The 19,304-nt window shown below is 50.6% G+C and overlaps 1 protein-coding gene across 1 annotated transcript in view; it reads left to right on the top strand.

The window, feature by feature from the left end:
* OXTR (oxytocin receptor) overlaps positions 1-19,019 on the top strand; it is a 37,008-nt gene extending 17,989 nt beyond the window's left edge. Inside the window, exon 2 of the mRNA XM_072128081.1 lies at positions 16,250-19,019. Within this exon, the coding sequence (XP_071984182.1) occupies positions 16,250-16,500 (251 nt within the window). The 3' untranslated portion in view covers positions 16,501-19,019. The remainder of the gene's footprint in view (positions 1-16,249) is intronic.
* The last annotated feature ends 285 nt before the right edge of the window (positions 19,020-19,304 follow it).

Raw genomic sequence — 19,304 nt, 5'->3', positions numbered from 1 at the left:
CGTGTTTGTGTCTGTATCTGAGCGCGGTTTTGTTTTTCACCCTATAATGTGGTCTGATACGTATAATTGGCCGTCAGTTTTTGTTAATTATATTGATACATAGTGCAATGACTCAGAAGAGTCTCATTAAAGCCTCAGCGCGGGGGGAGGGGGAATAATGAGGCGGCTGCGGTTTTACTGTAGAAAAATAAAATATTATAATTTTGAGATTACGGTCAGAGATTAGATGCAGATCTGAGATCAGGGACGTCCATTCCTTCGAGGGCTCTTACTCTGGGCGCTCTATTTCTGGGACCCCAAGTAAAGTTTTATTTGGGGGCCCCTAATACAGGGCACCCTCTGAATGGTGGTGCAGGGAGTCCATTGCTTCCTCCTCTACCATTGCTTTATACTGCATTGTCAGTCTGGGCCCCCCCTGGTATCTGGGGCCCCAAGCAGTTGCATATGGGGCTCATGTAATTAGGGGTTCTGGTTTAGTTGACATTTCTGCCATTTAGTGTTACTGCTGGTCTGCCGATGCCATCTCTGGGGGGCATACTGTGGGCCCCCACTTTCCTGGCACGGGGATAGCAGATGGTATAATATTCTGAGCGCTGCCATTTCCACCCATCTGGGCGGACGCTCCCACCTTCATCTAAAAATACATGAAAGAGCCGCCAGAGAGGTCGGAGCCCCCGTTATAACAAGCCCCTGGGAGAATTAGGCTTCAGCTAGATTTCTCTCCACGAGCTTCGGTCCTGGCTCCTCCGCTGCCTTTCATCTAGGGGGCTGTGAATTTGATGAAATGGCGAATAAGGCCAGACATGAAAGGGTGTGTATTGTGCACCGGTTACCACTGGGGGGCACATGGTCAGGATGGGAGGCTGTGTAAGTGGCCCCCTGGTTAAGCCCTGTAGGGGGTTGCGGGGGACCCCCAGGTCACTACCTCTTGGAGTAATCTCTGTCCAGTGATATCCTGATCACTTTTTTCACTCATCCCCTCATATTTAGGGCTCTGAATCTTCCTGCAGGGTCTCTGCTTGTAGGTTATTCACATGTTTCAGCCTGGATGTCCGTTCGTTATCTTTCTGCAGCCTCATTGGACGGTTCGATAATCCAGAACTTTATGTGATAATTAGAGGAATGTTCTAGTTTTGAAACCTGGTCAGGGATGTAAGTTGGGGGCCAGATCGATGTCCGTGAAGGGCAGGTAACGAGGTCAGCGGTAATGAGGACGGGCTCCACAGGGGGCGCTATTACTGACAGCTGCGCTAATCATCCGGGTCTGGAAACACTTTATACTGAACATCTCCCAATACTGAGAGGGTGTCGGTAATGACCCGTGGAGGTCACATCTCTCACCCCCCGCAGAGTCTACGGTATAACAGGAGGTCATTGGAATTTTGGAATTAAAACTTGTTACAAAGTTGCTTTATTTTCTCTATTAATATGAACTGAAACTATGAACAGTTGTGTTTGGGATGGTGGACATTCCCTTTAAAGATGGCCAATCCCTTTCAGGGCAGAGAGTCTTGTACACAGGAGAAGCAATGACTGAGGCTGGACGTCCTGGAATCCTCTGTCCATCAGACTTTTCCCAATTTTCCGGGTTCCTGGGCGGAGCTGATACGTTTTGGCTTTTCGCACATCACCGCGGCGACTAATAATTGCTTTACACTTCTCCTCATTCCACACATCGATGATTTCTCTGACAGTCCGGGCTCCGGGGGACATGACAGGAGGTCACTCATCACCTGAGGATCAGGAGGAATCCAGCCAAATCCCTCCATCTTCTGGATTGTTACATTCTGTTACTAAAGTAACTTGTACTCATTAGTCGCTACATGTGTTCTGCTCCAATTACCTCTAAAGCTGCCTCAAAATTCCACTGACAGATGCTTGTAAATAATCGTCACATTGCTGGAGGAGGAGGTTACAAGCAACAATCTGCTGTGCTCTGTGCTCTCTGCAGCCAGTGCTATGTAATCAGACCTCACACTGCTGTGCTCTGTGCTCTCTGCAGCCAGTGCTATGTAATCAGACCTCACACTGCTGTGCTCTGTGCTCTCTGCAGCCAGTGCTATATATTGTCCCTGGAGAGATGTGTAATCAGACCTCACACTGCTGTGCTCTGTGCACTCTGCAGCCAGTGCTATGCAATCAGACCTCACACTGCTGTGCTCTGTGCTCTCTGCAGCCAGTGCTATATATTGTCCCTGGAGAGATGTGTAATCAGACCTCACACTGCTGTGCTCTCTGCTCTCTGCAGCCAGTGCTATGCAATCAGACCTCACACTGCTGTGCTCTGTGCTCTCTGCAGCCAGTGCTATATATTGTCCCTGGAGAGATGTGTAATCAGACCTCACACTGCTGTGCTCTGTGCACTCTGCAGCCAGTGCTATGCAATCAGACCTCACACTGCTGTGCTCTGTGCTCTCTGCAGCCAGTGCTATATATTGTCCCTGGAGAGATGTGTAATCAGACCTTTGTAAAGGTTGTGAGTAGCAATAGAACTGTGATATATGGACTTATATTCCAGGACTGTACTAGGGTTGTGTACTCACACTGCTGTGCTCTCTGCTCTGCATTGAACTGCAAGTTTTCTTTTCCAGGTATGTATCTTCTCCAAGTACACAGGGGGTGTGTCCTCACACTGCTGTGCTCTGTGCTCTCTGCAGTCAATGTTAGTTATTGTCCCTGTAGAGATGTGTAATCAAACCTTTGTGTATATTATTAGTAGCAGCAGGACTGTGATATATTGATTTATATTCCAGGATTGTACTGGGGGCGTGTCCTCACACTGCTGTGCTCTGTACTCTCTCCAGTCATTGTTAGGTATTGTCCCTGGAGAGATGTGTATTCAGACCTGTGTGTATGTTATTAGTAGCAGCAGGACTGTGGTATATGGACTGATATTACAGGATTGTACTGGAATTGTGTCCTCACACTGCTGTGCTCTCAGCTCTCACACTGCCCAGTGCAGAGAGCTCTTTATCCTGTACAATGCTGTTTAGAAGAGCGTTATCAAGTGCAGCTTTGGATGTGACTGGAGTCTAATACATAATGATTATATCCTGTTGTATCCTATGTAGTGGCAGCAGCACATAGGGCGATATGATAGACGCTATGATGGGGGAGGGGCCCTATTATAGATTTTCCATTAGTAGTTTCTGGGGGCCCCTCCTGGGCTGCAGGGGTTACAGGGAGCATCCTTTGTCTGCTGATCTATATGTCACCTGAATGATGGATGCCCGGACCCTCCGAGGGGGGATTAGCTATGAAGCCATCCATCACTCAGTGTCAGGAGGCTGCCGGTAAAGTCTTGGGATGAGAAGATGAGGAATTCAGCAGCTGGAACCGATGACCCCAACATCTCAGTGTGAGACTCCAACATCTTAATGTGAGACCCCAACATCTGAGTATGAGAACATTGGACTCCCCATCACGTCAGACCTCCCATCATTTCATGTACAACTACAGCTCAGCTGCCCCCAAAGCACACAGATATCCCACATGAAAGGGAAACTGGATTTATATTCCAGGATTGTAGCTCCTCCCAGTGCACTGGGGGTTGTCCTCACACTGCTGTGCTCTGTGCTCTCTGCAGCCAGTGTTATGTATTGTCCCTGGAGAGATGTGTAATCAGACCTCACACTGCTGTGCTCTGTGCTCTCTGCAGCCAGTGTTATGTATTGTCCCTGGAGAGATGTGTAATCAGAGCTCACACTGTTGTGCTCTGTGCTCTCTGCAGCCAGAGTTATGTACTGTCCCTGGAGAGATGTGTAATCAGACCTCACACTGCTGTGCTCTGTGCTTTCTGCAGCCAGTGTTATGTACTGTCCCTGGAGAGATGTGTAATCAGACCTCACACTGCTGTGCTCTGTGCTCTCTGCAGCCAGTGTTATGTATTGTCCCTGGAGAGATGTGTAATCCGACCTCACACTGCTGTACTCTGTGCTCTCTGCAGCCAGTGTTATGTATTGTCCCTGGAGAGATGTGTAATCAGACCTCACACTGCTGTGCTCTGTGCTCTCTGCAGCCAGTGTTATGTATTGTCCCTGGAGAGATGTGTAATCAGACCTCACACTGCTGTGCTCTGTGCTCTCTGCAGCCAGTGTTCTGTATTGTCCCTGGAGAGATGTGTAATCAGACCTCACACTGCTGTGCTCTGTGCTCTCTGCAGTCAGTGTTATGTATTGTCCCTGGAGAGATGTGTAATCAGACCTCACACTGCTTTGCTCTGTGCTCTGTGAAGCCAGTGTTGGGTAATGTCCCTTCAGAGGTGTGTACACTCAGTCCTTTGTGTATGTTGTTAGTAGCAGCAGGACAGTTCTTTATGGATTGTAGCTTCTCCAAGTTCACTTGGGGAATGTCCTCAGACTGCTGTGCTCTGATATGTGTTCAGTGTTAGGTATTTTCCCTGGAGAGATCTGTATTCATACCTTTGTTTATGTTGTAGCAGCAGGACTGTGAATTATGAAAATGAACAAACATAACAGTTTGCTCTCACACTGCTGTGCTCTTAGCTAAATAAATTCAGTTTCTCCACATTCCCTCTTCTATGAGTGAAAGCTTTAAGGTGGTTCAGTTGAATAGTACATTAGTCAATCAGAACAGAGGGGAGCCAGCTCAGTGCACAGCAGTGTGAGGACACTCCCCAAGTGCACTTGGAGAAACTACGATCCATATATAACAATCCTGCTGCTACTAATAACATGCGCAAAGGTCTGATTACACATCTCTCCAGGGACATTACATCACACTGAATAGAAAGAGAGCAAAGCAGTGTTAGGAGAACCCCTGGCTGAATCCTGCAATATAAATCCATATATCACAGTCCTGCTGCTAATAACACAATACACAAAGATCTGATTACACATCTCCAAAGGGAGAATACCTACTGGCTACAGAGAAAACAGAAGAAAGCAGTGTGAGGACACAACCCCAGTGCACTTGGAGAAGCTACAATCCTGGAATATAAATCCATATTTCACAGTCTTGCTGCTACTAACATACACAAAGGTCTGATTACACATCTCTCCAGGGACTATACATAACACTGACTGCAGAGAGCACAGAGCACAGCAGTGTGAGGTCTGATTACACATCTCTCCAGGGACAATACATAACACTGGCTGCAGAGAGCACAGAGTACAGCAGTGTGAGGTCTGATTACACATCTCTCCAGGGACAATACATAACACTGGCTGCAGAGAGCACAGAGCACAGCAGTGTGAGGTCTGATTACACATCTCTCCAGGGACAATACATAACACTGGCTGCAGAGAGCACAGAGTACAGCAGTGTGAGGTCTGATTACACATCTCTCCAGGGACAATACATAACACTGGCTGCACAGAACACAGCAGTGTGAGGTCTGATTACACATCTCTCCAGGTATAATACATAACACTGGCTGCAGAGAGCACATAGCACAGCAGTGTGAGGTCTGATTACACATCTCTCCAGGGACAATACATAACACTGGCTGCAGAGAGCACAGTGCACAGCAGTGTGAGGTCTGATTACACATCTCTCCAGGTATAATACATAACACTGGCTGCAGAGAGCACTGAGCACAGCAGTGTGAGGTCTGATTACACATCTCTCCAGGGACAATACATAACACTGGCTGCAGAGAGCACAGAGCACAGCAGTGTGAGGTCTGATTACACATCTCTCCAGGGACAATACATAACACTGGCTGCAGAGAGCACAGAGCACAGCAGTGTGAGGTCTGATTACACATCTCTCCAGGAACAATACATAACACTGGCTGCAGAGAGCACTGAGCACAGCAGTGTGAGGTCTGATTACACATCTCCCCAGGGACAATACACAACACTGGCTGCAGAGAGTACAGAGCACAGCAGTGTGAGGTCTGATTACACATCTCTCCAGGGACAATACACAACACTGGCTGCAGAGAGCACAGAGCACAGCAGTGTGAGGTCTGATTACACATCTCTCCAGGGACAGTACATAACACTGACTGCAGAGAGCACAGAGCACAGCAGTGACAGGTTCCCTTTAATGTTACAGGATTTCTTCTGTAAACTCGATGAGTAGAGACTTTTCATTGTTCTTGCACTTAGTTTTTGGCTCTTATCCCAATACAAGGTGCAGTTTGTTCCTCCGCTATAAGAGGGGTGAATGTCTCTTTAATCCGTTTCCTGCACAATGCCGCCCTATAGTACCCATAATGCCGCCCTATAGTACTGACAATAGTGCATTGTGTGATGGCTACATGGCATCTGCTGTGCCGCTTATCACTGCCGCTTATCTAGGATACTCCCTGCTCCGCACAGATACTGATAGTATAAGGACAGGATACAGGGGCATGTGCCCACCTCTCCGGAGCCACGTCTTATCACCTGGCATCGCCAGGTATTGTGTTCGTTATCGGCCCCGGGTATTTTTAGTTCTCTGGCCCCTGGATGACGCAGGTCACAGGGCCAATGTATTATATAAGAAATAGAATGAGCCCCCTGGAAACTATGTATCATCAGGATTGTAGCTTTTCCAAGTGCACTGCATGTCCTCACACTGCTGTGCTCTGTGCTCTCTGCAGCCAGTGTTATGTATTGTCCCTGGAGAGATGTGTAATCACACCTCACACTGCTGTGCTCTGTGCTCTCTGCAGCCAGTGTCATGTATTGTCCCTGGAGAGATGTGTAATCAGACCTCATACTGCTGTGCTCTGTGCTCTCTGCAGTCAGTGTTATGTATTGTCCCTGGAGAGATGTGTGATCAGACCTCACACTGCTGTGCTCTGTGCTCTCTGCAGCCAGTGTTATGTATTGTCCCTGGAGAGATGTGTAATCAGACCTCACACTGCTGTGATCTGTGCTGTCTGCAGCCACTGTTATGTACTGTCCCTGGAGAGATGTGTAATCAGACCTCACACTGCTGTGCTCTGTGCTCTCTGCAGACAGTGTAATGTATTGCCCCTGGAGAGATGTGTAATCAGACCTCACACTGCTGTGCTCTGTGCTCTCTGCAGCCAGTGTTATGTATGGTCCCTGGAGAGATGTGTAATCAGACCTCACACTGCTGTGCTCTCTGCAGACAGTGTAATGTATTGCCCCTGGAGACATGTGTATTCATACTTCCGTGTATGTTGTAAGTAGCAGCAGGACTGTGATATATGGATTTATATTTAAGAATTGTGGGTTCTCCTTGTGCATTGGAGGTCTCTCTCATGATTACAACTTGTCCTCACACTGCTTTGCTCTGTGCTCTCTGCATAGAGTTACTCAATAGACTCTCTCCGTTACTTTCAGTATGAGCTGTAATTGTCATCTGTTTCTGTACTTCAGCATTCACTCAGAGTAGAGGGAAGGGCTGTGCATCAGTTCCATGCAGAGAGCTAAGAGCACAACAGTGTGAGGACATGACTCCAGCATAAAATGTGGGCAGTGCCCCCCTATTCAATTTAGACTATATATTTATGACAATAAATAACATTATCACGCTGATTATTTCCTATATACCCCAAGATAGTCATGTGTAATACTGCCACCTACAGGTCACCACAGCTACTGCAGGTCAGAGAGCACATCCATCATCCATACTGAGCTTCATCCCTTCCTTATATCTGTGCTCCAGCAGTGAGGATCAGTGCTGCCCTCTTCTGGCACAAATGAGTAAAACTGGTGATGTCTGTATTGTACCTTTCCCGAAATCTGGGAGTGCCCCCTACACATCCCCCCTACCAGCCCCTACCTGCCATACTGCACCGGGTACACACAGCTATATACAGCCCCTACCTGCCATACTGCACCGGGTACACACAGCTATATACAGCCCCTACCTGCCATACTGCACCGGGTACACACAGCTATATACAGCCCCTACCTGCCATACTGCACTGGGTACACACAGCTATATACATCCCCTCATGTGCCCACCCAGCCCCTACCTGCCATACTACACCGGGTACACACAGCTATATACATCCCCTCATGTGCCCACCCAGCCCCTACCTGCCATACTACACCGGGTACATACAGCTATATACAGCCCCTACCTGCCATACTGCACCGGGTACACACAGCTATATACATCCCCTCATGTGCCCACCCAGCCCCTACCTGCCATACTACACCGGGTACATACAGCTATATACAGCCCCTACCTGCCATACTGCACCGGGTACACACAGCTATATACAGCCCCTACCTGCCATACTACACCGGGTACACACAGCTATATACAGCCCCTACCTGCCATACTGCACCGGGTACACACAGCTATATACAGCCCCTACCTGCCATACTGCACCGGGTACACACAGCTATATACATCCCCTCATGTGCCCACCCAGCCCCTACCTGCCATACTACACCGGGTACACACAGCTATATACATCCCCTCATGTGCCCACCCAGCCCCTACCTGCCATACTACACCGGGTACATACAGCTATATACAGCCCCTACCTGCCATACTGCACCAGGTACACACAGCTATATACAGCCCCTACCTGCCATACTGCACCGGGTACACACAGCTATATACAGCCCCTACCTGCCATACTACACCGGGTACACACAGCTATATACAGCCCCTACCTGCCATACTGCACCGGGTACACACAGCTATATACAGCCCCTACCTGCCATACTGCACCGGGTACACACAGCTATATACATCCCCTCATGTGCCCACCCAGCACCTACCTGCCATACTACACCGGGTACACACAGCTGTATACAGCCCCTCATGTGCCCACCCAGCCCCTACCCCAGGTACACACAGCTGTATACAGCCCCTCATGTGCCCACCCAGCCCCTACCTGCCATACTACACCGGGTACATACAGCTATATACAGCCCCTACCTGCCATACTACACCGGGTACACACAGCTATATACAGCCCCTACCTGCCATACTACACCAGGTACACACAGCTATATACAGCCCCTACCTGCCATACTACACCAGGTACACACAGCTATATACAGCCCCTACCTGCCATACTGCACTGGGTACACACAGCTATATACAGCCCCTCATGTGCCCACCCAGCCCCTACCTGCCATACTACACCGGGTACACACAGCTATATACAGCCCCTACCTGCCATACTACACCAGGTACACACAGCTATATACAGCCCCTACCTGCCATACTACACCAGGTACACACAGCTATATACAGCCCCTACCTGCCATACTGCACTGGGTACACACAGCTATATACAGCCCCTCATGTGCCCACCCAGCCCCTACCTGCCATACTACACCGGGTACACACAGCTATATACAGCCCCTACCTGCCATACTGCACCGAGTACACATAGCTATATACAGCCCCTACCTGCCATACTGCACCGGGTACACACAGCTATATACAGCCCCTACCTGCCATACTACACCGGGTACACACAGCTATATACAGCCCCTACCTGCCATACTACACAGGGTACACACAGCTATATACAGCCCCTACCTGCCATACTACACCGGGTACACACAGCTATATACAGCCCCTACCTGCCATACTACACCAGGTACACACAGCTATATACAGCCCCTACCTGCCATACTACACCGGGTACACACAGCTATATACAGCCCCTACCTGCCATACTACACCAGGTACACACAGCTATATACAGCCCCTACCTGCCATACTGCACTGGGTACACACAGCTATATACAGCCCCTACCTGCCATACTGCACCGGGTACACACAGCTATATACATCCCCTCATGTGCCCACCCAGCCCCTACCTGCCATACTACACCGGGTACACACAGCTATATACAGCCCCTACCTGCCATACTGCACTGGGTACACACAGCTATATGCAGCCCCTCATGTGCCCACCCAGCCCCTACCCCAGGTACACACAGCTGTATACAGCCCCTCATGTGCCCACCCAGCCCCTACCTGCCATACTACACCGGGTACACACAGCTATATACAGCCCCTACCTGCCATACTACACCGGGTACACACAGCTATATACAGCCCCTACCTGCCATACTACACCAGGTACACACAGCTATATACAGCCCCTACCTGCCATACTGTACTGGGTACACACAGCTATATACAGCCCCTCATGTTCCCACCCAGCCCCTACTTGCCATACTACCCCGGGTACACACAGCTATATTCAGCCCCTACCTGCCATACTACACCAGGTACACACAGCTATTTACAGCCCCTACCTGCCATACTGCACTGGGTACACACAGCTATATACAGCCCCTCATGTGCCCACCCAGCCCCTACTTGCCATACTACCCCGGGTACACACAGCTATATACAGCCCCTACCTGCCATACTACACCAGGTACACACAGCTATATACAGCCCCTACCTGCCATACTGCACTGGGTACACACAGCTATATACAGCTCCTCATGTGCCCACCCAGCCCCTACCTGCCATACTACACCGGGTACACACAGCTATATACAGCCCCTATCTGCCATACTGCACCGGGTACACACAGCTATATACAGCCCCTACCTGCCATACTGCACCGAGTACACACAGCTATATACAGCCCCTACCTGCCATACTGCACCGAGTACACACAGCTATATACAGCCCCTACCTGCCATACTGCACCGGGTACACACAGCTATATACAGCACCTACCTGCCATACTACACCGGGTACACACAGCTATATACAGCCCCTACCTGCCATACTACACCGGGTACACACAGCTATATACAGCCCCTACCTGCCATACTACACCGGGTACACACAGCTATATACAGCCCCTACCTGCCATACTGCACCGGGTACACACAGCTATATACAGCCCCTACCTGCCATACTACACCAGGTACACACAGCTATATACAGCCCCTACCTGCCATACTGCACTGGGTACACACAGCTATATACAGCCCCTCATGTGCCCACCCAGCCCCTACCTGCCATACTACACCGGGTACACACAGCTATATACAGCCCCTACCTGCCATACTGCACTGGGTACACACAGCTATATACAGCCCCTCATGTGCCCACCCAGCCCCTACTTGCCATACTACCCCGGGTACACACAGCTATATACAGCCCCTACCTGCCATACTACACCGGGTACACACAGCTATATACAGCCCCTACCTGCCATACTACACCAGGTACACACAGCTATATACAGCCCCTACCTGCCATACTGCACTGGGTACACACAGCTATATACAGCCCCTCATGTGCCCACCCAGCCCCTACTTGCCATACTACCCCAGGTACACACAGCTATATACAGCCTCTACCTGCCATACTACACCAGGTACACACAGCTATATACAGCCCCTACCTGCCATACTGCACTGGGTACACACAGCTATATACAGCCCCTCATGTGCCCACCCAGCCCCTACCTGCCATACTACACCGGGTACACACAGCTATATACAGCCCCTACCTGCCATACTACACCAGGTACACACAGCTATATACAGCCCCTACCTGCCATACTACACCAGGTACACACAGCTATATACAGCCCCTACCTGCCATACTACACCGGGTACACACAGCTATATACAGCCCCTACCTGCCATACTGCACCGGGTATACACAGCTATATACAGCCCCTACCTGCCATACTACACCGGGTACACACAGCTATATACAGCCCCTACCTGCCATACTACACCGGGTACACACAGCTATATACAGCCCCTACCTGCCATACTACACCGGGTACACACAGCTATATACAGCCCCTACCTGCCATACTACACCGGGTACACACAGCTATATACAGCCCCTACCTGCCATACTGCACCAGGTACACACAGCTATATACAGCCCCTACCTGCCATACTACACCGGGTACACACAGCTATATACAGCCCCTACCTGCCATACTACACCAGGTACACATAGCTATATACAGCCCCTACCTGCCATACTGCACCGGGTACACACAGCTATATACATCCCCTCATGTGCCCACCCAGCCCCTACCTGCCATACTACACCGGGTACACACAGCTATATACAGCCCCTACCTGCCATACTACACCGGGTACACACAGCTATATACAGCCCCTCATGTGCCCACCCAGCCCCTACCCCAGGTACACACAGCTGTATACAGCCCCTCATGTGCCCACCCAGCCCCTACCTGCCATACTACACCGGGTACACACAGCTATATACAGCCCCTCATGTGCCCACCCAGCCCCTACCTGCCATACTACACCGGGTACACACAGCTATATACAGCCCCTACCTGCCATACTACACCGGGTACACACAGCTATATACAGCCCCTACCTGCCATACTACACCAGGTACACACAGCTATATACAGCCCCTACCTGCCATACTACACCGGGTACACACAGCTATATACAGCCCCTCATGTGCCCACCCAGCCCCTACCCCAGGTACACACAGCTGTATACAGCCCCTCATGTGCCCACCCAGCCCCTACCTGCCATACTACACCGGGTACACACAGCTATATACAGCCCCTCATGTGCCCACCCAGCCCCTACCTGCCATACTACACCGGGTACACACAGCTATATACAGCCCCTACCTGCCATACTACACCGGGTACACACAGCTATATACAGCCCCTACCTGCCATACTACACCAGGTACACACAGCTATATACAGCCCCTACCTGCCATACTGTACTGGGTACACACAGCTATATACAGCCCCTCATGTGCCCACCCAGCCCCTACTTGCCATACTACCCCGGGTACACACAGCTATATACAGCCCCTACCTGCCATACTGCACTGGGTACACACAGCTATATACAGCCCCTCATGTTCCCACCCAGCCCCTACTTGCCATACTACCCCGGGTACACACAGCTATATACAGCCCCTACCTGCCATACTACACCAGGTACACACAGCTATATACAGCCCCTACCTGCCATACTACACCAGGTACACACAGCTATATACAGCCCCTACCTGCCATACTACACCGGGTACACACAGCTATATACAGCCCCTACCTGCCATACTACACCAGGTACACACAGCTATATACAGCCCCTACCTGCCATACTGCACCGGGTACACACAGCTATATACAGCCCCTACCTGCCATACTGCACCGGGTACACACAGCTATATACAGCCCCTACCTGCCATACTGTACTGGGTACACACAGCTATATACAGCCCCTCATGTGCCCACCCAGCCCCTACTTGCCATACTACCCCGGGTACACACAGCTATATACAGCCCCTACCTGCCATACTGCACTGGGTACACACAGCTATATACAGCCCCTCATGTGCCCACCCAGCCCCTACTTGCCATACTACCCCGGGTACACACAGCTATATACAGCCCCTACCTGCCATACTACACCAGGTACACACAGCTATATACAGCCCCTACCTGCCATACTGCACTTGGTACACACAGCTATATACAGCCCCTCATGTGCCCACCCAGCCCCTACCTGCCATACTACACCGGGTACACACAGCTATATACAGCCCCTACCTGCCATACTGCACCGAGTACACACAGCTATATACAGCCCCTACCTGCCATACTGCACCGGGTACACACAGCTATATACAGCCCCTACCTGCCATACTACACCGGGTACACACAGCTATATACAGCCCCTACCTGCCATACTACACCGGGTACACACAGCTATATACAGCCCCTACCTGCCATACTGCACCGGGTACACACAGCTATATACAGCCCCTACCTGCCATACTACACCAGGTACACACAGCTATATACAGCCCCTACCTGCCATACTGCACTGGGTACACACAGCTATATACAGCCCCTCATGTGCCCACCCAGCCCCTACCTGCCATACTACACCGGGTACACACAGCTATATACAGCCCCTACCTGCCATACTGCACTGGGTACACACAGCTATATACAGCCCCTCATGTGCCCACCCAGCCCCTACTTGCCATACTACCCCGGGTACACACAGCTATATACAGCCCCTCATGTGCCCACCCAGCCCCTATCTGCCATACTGCACTGGGTACACACAGCTATATACAGCCCCTCATGTGCCCACCCAGCCCCTACCTGCCATACTGCACCGGGCACACACAGCTATATACAGCCCCTACCTGCCATACTGCACCGGGTACACACAGCTATATACAGCCCCTACCTGCCATACTACACCGGGTACACACAGCTATATACAGCCCCTACCTGCCATACTACACCGGGTACACACAGCTATATACAGCCCCTACCTGCCATACTGCACCGGGTACACACAGCTATATACAGCCCCTACCTGCCATACTGCACTGGGTACACACAGCTATATACAGCCCCTCATGTGCCCACCCAGCCCCTACCTGCCATACTGCACCGGGCACACACAGCTATATACAGCCCCTACCTGCCATACTGCACCGGGTACACACAGCTATATACAGCCCCTACCTGCCATACTACACCGGGTACACACAGCTATATACAGCCCCTACCTGCCATACTACACCGGGTACACACAGCTATATACAGCCCCTACCTGCCATACTGCACCGGGTACACACAGCTATATACAGCCCCTATCTGCCATACTGCACCGGGCACACACAGCTATATACAGCCCCTACCTGCCATACTGCACCGGGTACACACAGCTATATACAGCCCCTACCTGCCATACTGCACCGAGTACACACAGCTATATACAGCCCCTACCTGCCATACTGCACCGGGTACACACAGCTATATACAGCCCCTACCTGCCATACTGCACCGGGTACACACAGCTATATACAGCCCCTACCTGCCATACTACACCAGGTACACACAGCTATATACAGCCCCTACCTGCCATACTACACCAGGTACACACAGCTATATACAGCCCCTACCTGCCATACTGCACCAGGTACACACAGCTATATACAGCCCCTACCTGCCATACTGCACCAGGTACACACAGCTATATACAGCCCCTCATGTGCCCACCCAGCCCCTACCTGCCATACTGCACCGGGCACACACAGCTATATACAGCCCCTACCTGCCATACTGCACCGGGTACACACAGCTATATACAGCCCCTACCTGCCATACTACACCGGGTACACACAGCTATATACAGCCCCTACCTGCCATACTACACCGGGTACACACAGCTATATACAGCCCCTACCTGCCATACTGCACCGGGTACACACAGCTATATACAGCCCCTATCTGCCATACTGCACCGGGCACACACAGCTATATACAGCCCCTACCTGCCATACTGCACCGGGTACACACAGCTATATACAGCCCCTACCTGCCATACTGCACCGAGTACACACAGCTATATACAGCCCCTACCTGCCATACTGCACCGGGTACACACAGCTATATACAGCCCCTACCTGCCATACTGCACCGGGTACACACAGCTATATACAGCCCCTACCTGCCATACTACACCAGGTACACACAGCTATATACAGCCCCTACCTGCCATACTGCACCAGGTACACACAGCTATATACAGCCCCTACCTGCCATACTGCACCAGGTACACACAGCTATATACAGCCCCTCATGTGCCCACCCAGCCCCTATCTGCCATACTACACCGGGTACACACAGCTATATACAGCCCCTCATGTGCCCACCCAGCCCCTACCCCAGGTACACACAGCTGTATACAGCCCCTCATGTGCCCACCCAGCCCCTACCTGCCATACTACACTGGGTACATACAGCTATATACAGCCCCTACCTGCCATACTGCACCGGGTACACACAGCTATATACAGCCCCTACCTGCCATACTACACCGGGTACACACAGCTATATACAGCCCCTACCTGCCATACTACACCGGGTACACACAGCTATATACAGCCTTTTACATGGCAGTGCCAGGCTGCTGTGGTGGCATGTAGTCACCATGGAGATGCAGAGTTGGCCAGGACTGGTAATGCCATCATCTCGGATGACACAAGATGTGGGATTGATGTGTCTCCTGTGATCATGTCCCATCCATGGTGTGATGTAAAATACACAGTGTAATGCAGTGAATACAATCCTGGCTCTGCTACATCTGTATCTTTATCATCCGGTGTCTGTGTGTAACTATAGGGGGTGCAGAAATACGTGGAGACCCTCCTGGGTCATAGACATTGGGGTCTGCAGGGGCGTAGTTTGAGGGGTGCTGAAGGAGAGGTCTAGGGGTCCCATAAGGTGTGTGTCCACATATGGTAGTGATTCTGTATGGGACCCCCTGCAGTGATTCTGGGGGTCTCTGAGTGACGTCCTTCTGACATGTTCCTCTTTGTGTCTCCGCAGCCTCGCTCTTCATCATCGCCATGCTCCTGGGGAGCCTGAACAGCTGCTGTAACCCCTGGATCTACATGCTGTTCACGGGTCACCTCTTCCACGACCTCCTGCAGAGCTTCCTGTGCTGCTCCGCCCGATACCTGAAGTCGCGGCAGCAGGGGAGCGACCTGAGCGCCAGCCGCAAGAGCAACTCCTCCACCTTCGTGCTGAGCCGCAAGAGTTCAAGCCAGAAGAGCATCACACAGCCGTCTACAGCGTGAACACCCCCAAAACTGAGAGAGCGGGGGACAATCAGGGAAGGACCCAGATCCTAAAACTAGAGCGAGTAGGAAGGAGTCACATGTACCGGGTGTCATCCCCTCCATGTCCTGAACTGAGGGGAGAGGGACAAGAGGCAGACACTGCCCCGCATACTACCCCCAGCACTGCCGAAATATGCTCCATCCCCATCCCAACTACTCAGCCCATCAGTAACCATCAGCAGGTGTGACCATAAGACTGCAGCCAGTGTTATGTATTGTCCCTGGAGAGATGTGTAATCAGACCTCACACTGCTGTGCTCTGTGCTCTCTGCAGCCAGTGTTATGTATTGTCCCTGGAGAGATGTGTAATCAGACCTCACACTGCTGTGCTCTGTGCTCTCTGCAGCCAGTGTTATGTATTGTCCCTGGAGAGATGTGTGGTCAGACCTCACACTGCTGTGCTCTATGCTCTCTGCAGCCAGTGTTATGTATTGTCCCTGGAGAGATGTGTAATCAGACCTCACACTGCTGTGCTCTGTGCTCTCTGCAGCCAGTGCTATGTATTGTCCCTGGAGAGATGTGTAATCGGACCTCACACTGCTGTGCTCTGTGCTCTCTGCAGCCAGTGTTATGTATTGTCCCTGGAGAGATGTGTAATCAGACCTCACACTGCTGTGCTCTGTGCTCTCTGCAGCCAGTGTTATGTATTGTCCCTGGAGAGATGTGTAATCAGACCTCACACTGCTGTGCTCTGTGCTCTCTGCAGCCAGTGCTATGTATTGTCCCTGGAGAGATGTGTAATCGGACCTCACACTGCTGTGCTCTGTGCTCTCTGCAGCCAGTGTTATGTACTGTCCCTGGAGAGATCTGTAATCAGACCTCACACTGCTGTGCTCTGTGCTCTCTGCAGCCAGTGTCATGTATTATCCATGGAGAGATGTGTAATCAGGCCTTTGTGTATGTTAGTAGCAGCAGGACTGTGATATATGGATTTATATTCCACAATTTTATCTTCTCCACGTGCACTGGGGGCATGTCCTCACACTGCTGTGCTCTGATTACACATCTCTCCAGGGACAATACATAGCACTGGCTGCAGTCTGACAGGTTCCTCCTTAATCATTGAGTCATCTTTTTCTACACTCTTTTCCATTTTCAACATATTGGAGATCTCCGCTTGCTGACACAAAAAGGAAATGCAGCAGCGAGTGAGTCTGGCTTGGCAAAATGTTTCCAGTCACTGACAGCCGGCAGAGATCTTGAAAATGGAAAATCAGCAAGGGAAACACAAAGTCCTAGTATAATAGAAGAAGCTTTATGGACCTGAGACCTGACAATCCTCATCATTTCTGTGCACAATACAAGCAGAGGTGGAGATTCCCTTTAAATCACCAGAGATTTGTGGGTAAATGGGCCTAAGTTTGGCATCACATGACCTGTAGCGTCCCTATAATGGGGGCGCCCTGACTGGGGGCAGGACGTGGGTCAGTTCTGTGCTTTTTGTCATCAATCACTGAGTATAAAATGTGAACGATCATCATTTTGTATAAAGGCAACGCCAAATGTCCGTAATCCTTGTATATGATAAGCGCGGGTGCAACCAATCAGATCTCTGCTTTCATTGGGGCTGCCCATAGGAGCAGCCAATCAGATATCTGCTTTGATTTTCTAACCTGCAGTAACAAAAAATGAGAGATGAAATCTGATTGGTTGCTATGGGTAACACTAAGAATGTCACAGGCCTAGAGGTCAGTAGCAGCCAATCAGGTTTCTGCTTTCACATTCCAACCATTAAACTGAAACAGCTGAAATCTAATTGGCTGCTACAAAACATGAGATCTGATAGGCTCTCAGAGAACCAGTCAGAACACAGATAACATTTTCCAACCCTTCATGGTTGTAAGCTGTAATCTGATTGGACTGGAGCCTCTGCTTGGTTTTATCGCCCGCAGGCGTCATGGCGGCGCCGTACGGATTTCACCAACACAAACACGCAAAGGCTGATATCCTTCTCTCTGTAAATCTGTGTGTGTATATACAATCCCTATCTGCATATTTTGTCGGAATGGCGTTCTAGGATCCGGGCGTTGGGATATCGGGATAATGTTAACCCCTCCAGTGCCGGGGAAATCTGATGAAAGGTCTATAGAGGAGGGAGGGAGGCGCTGCTGCTGTGAACCTTGAATGTAAACGTGCGCTCGCTGGGGGCGGCCATTTTGAACCAGTTTTCCGTGTAAGGCTTTCGCCAACGACAGCGCTGCTTGTAAATGTGTGATCCGTCTTCGCCTCCGTATTTAGCACTCACCACGGCCGCTGCCATAGAGCCCACCAGCGAGACCCCAGAATGTACAGAGCGACCAAAGCGACGCAGGCAGAGAGGGGCCGCGCACCTTGTCATATCGTATTTTTATAGAGGAAAACACTTTTGTCCGTCATTTTACAGATCACTGATTTATTCTGAGAGGTTTATTTTCTGTCTTGTACATAAAAGATGAGATATTGTATCTACCTTTAATAAAACGTCTTCTTTATCGCCAGACGCCATCTTTATTTGAGTCATGGGGAGGAGGGGGTTAACACTACACCATTGTGGGGGGGGGGGGGGTATAACTGTATGCACTGATACACTGTAACGAGATCCTGACAATTGTACAGAACTGACTGATTCTTGGTCATTGGTCATCAGTACATTTCTGATCTTAAACACTCTGTGCTGCAGGAAGCCCTGATCCTTCCACTAAGAAACTCTCGCACTGTGACCCCCAATAAGTCAGACAAATCTCTCTAAAAAATACTCTGTGCTGCTTTGGGATCCCACTCTG

This window comes from Engystomops pustulosus, chromosome 10 (genome assembly GCF_040894005.1).
Source record: "Engystomops pustulosus chromosome 10, aEngPut4.maternal, whole genome shotgun sequence".
NCBI classification, from domain to species: domain Eukaryota; kingdom Metazoa; phylum Chordata; class Amphibia; order Anura; family Leptodactylidae; genus Engystomops; species Engystomops pustulosus.
Note: the sequence above shows the minus strand (reverse complement) of the source record. Positions and strands in the feature narration are given on the sequence as shown.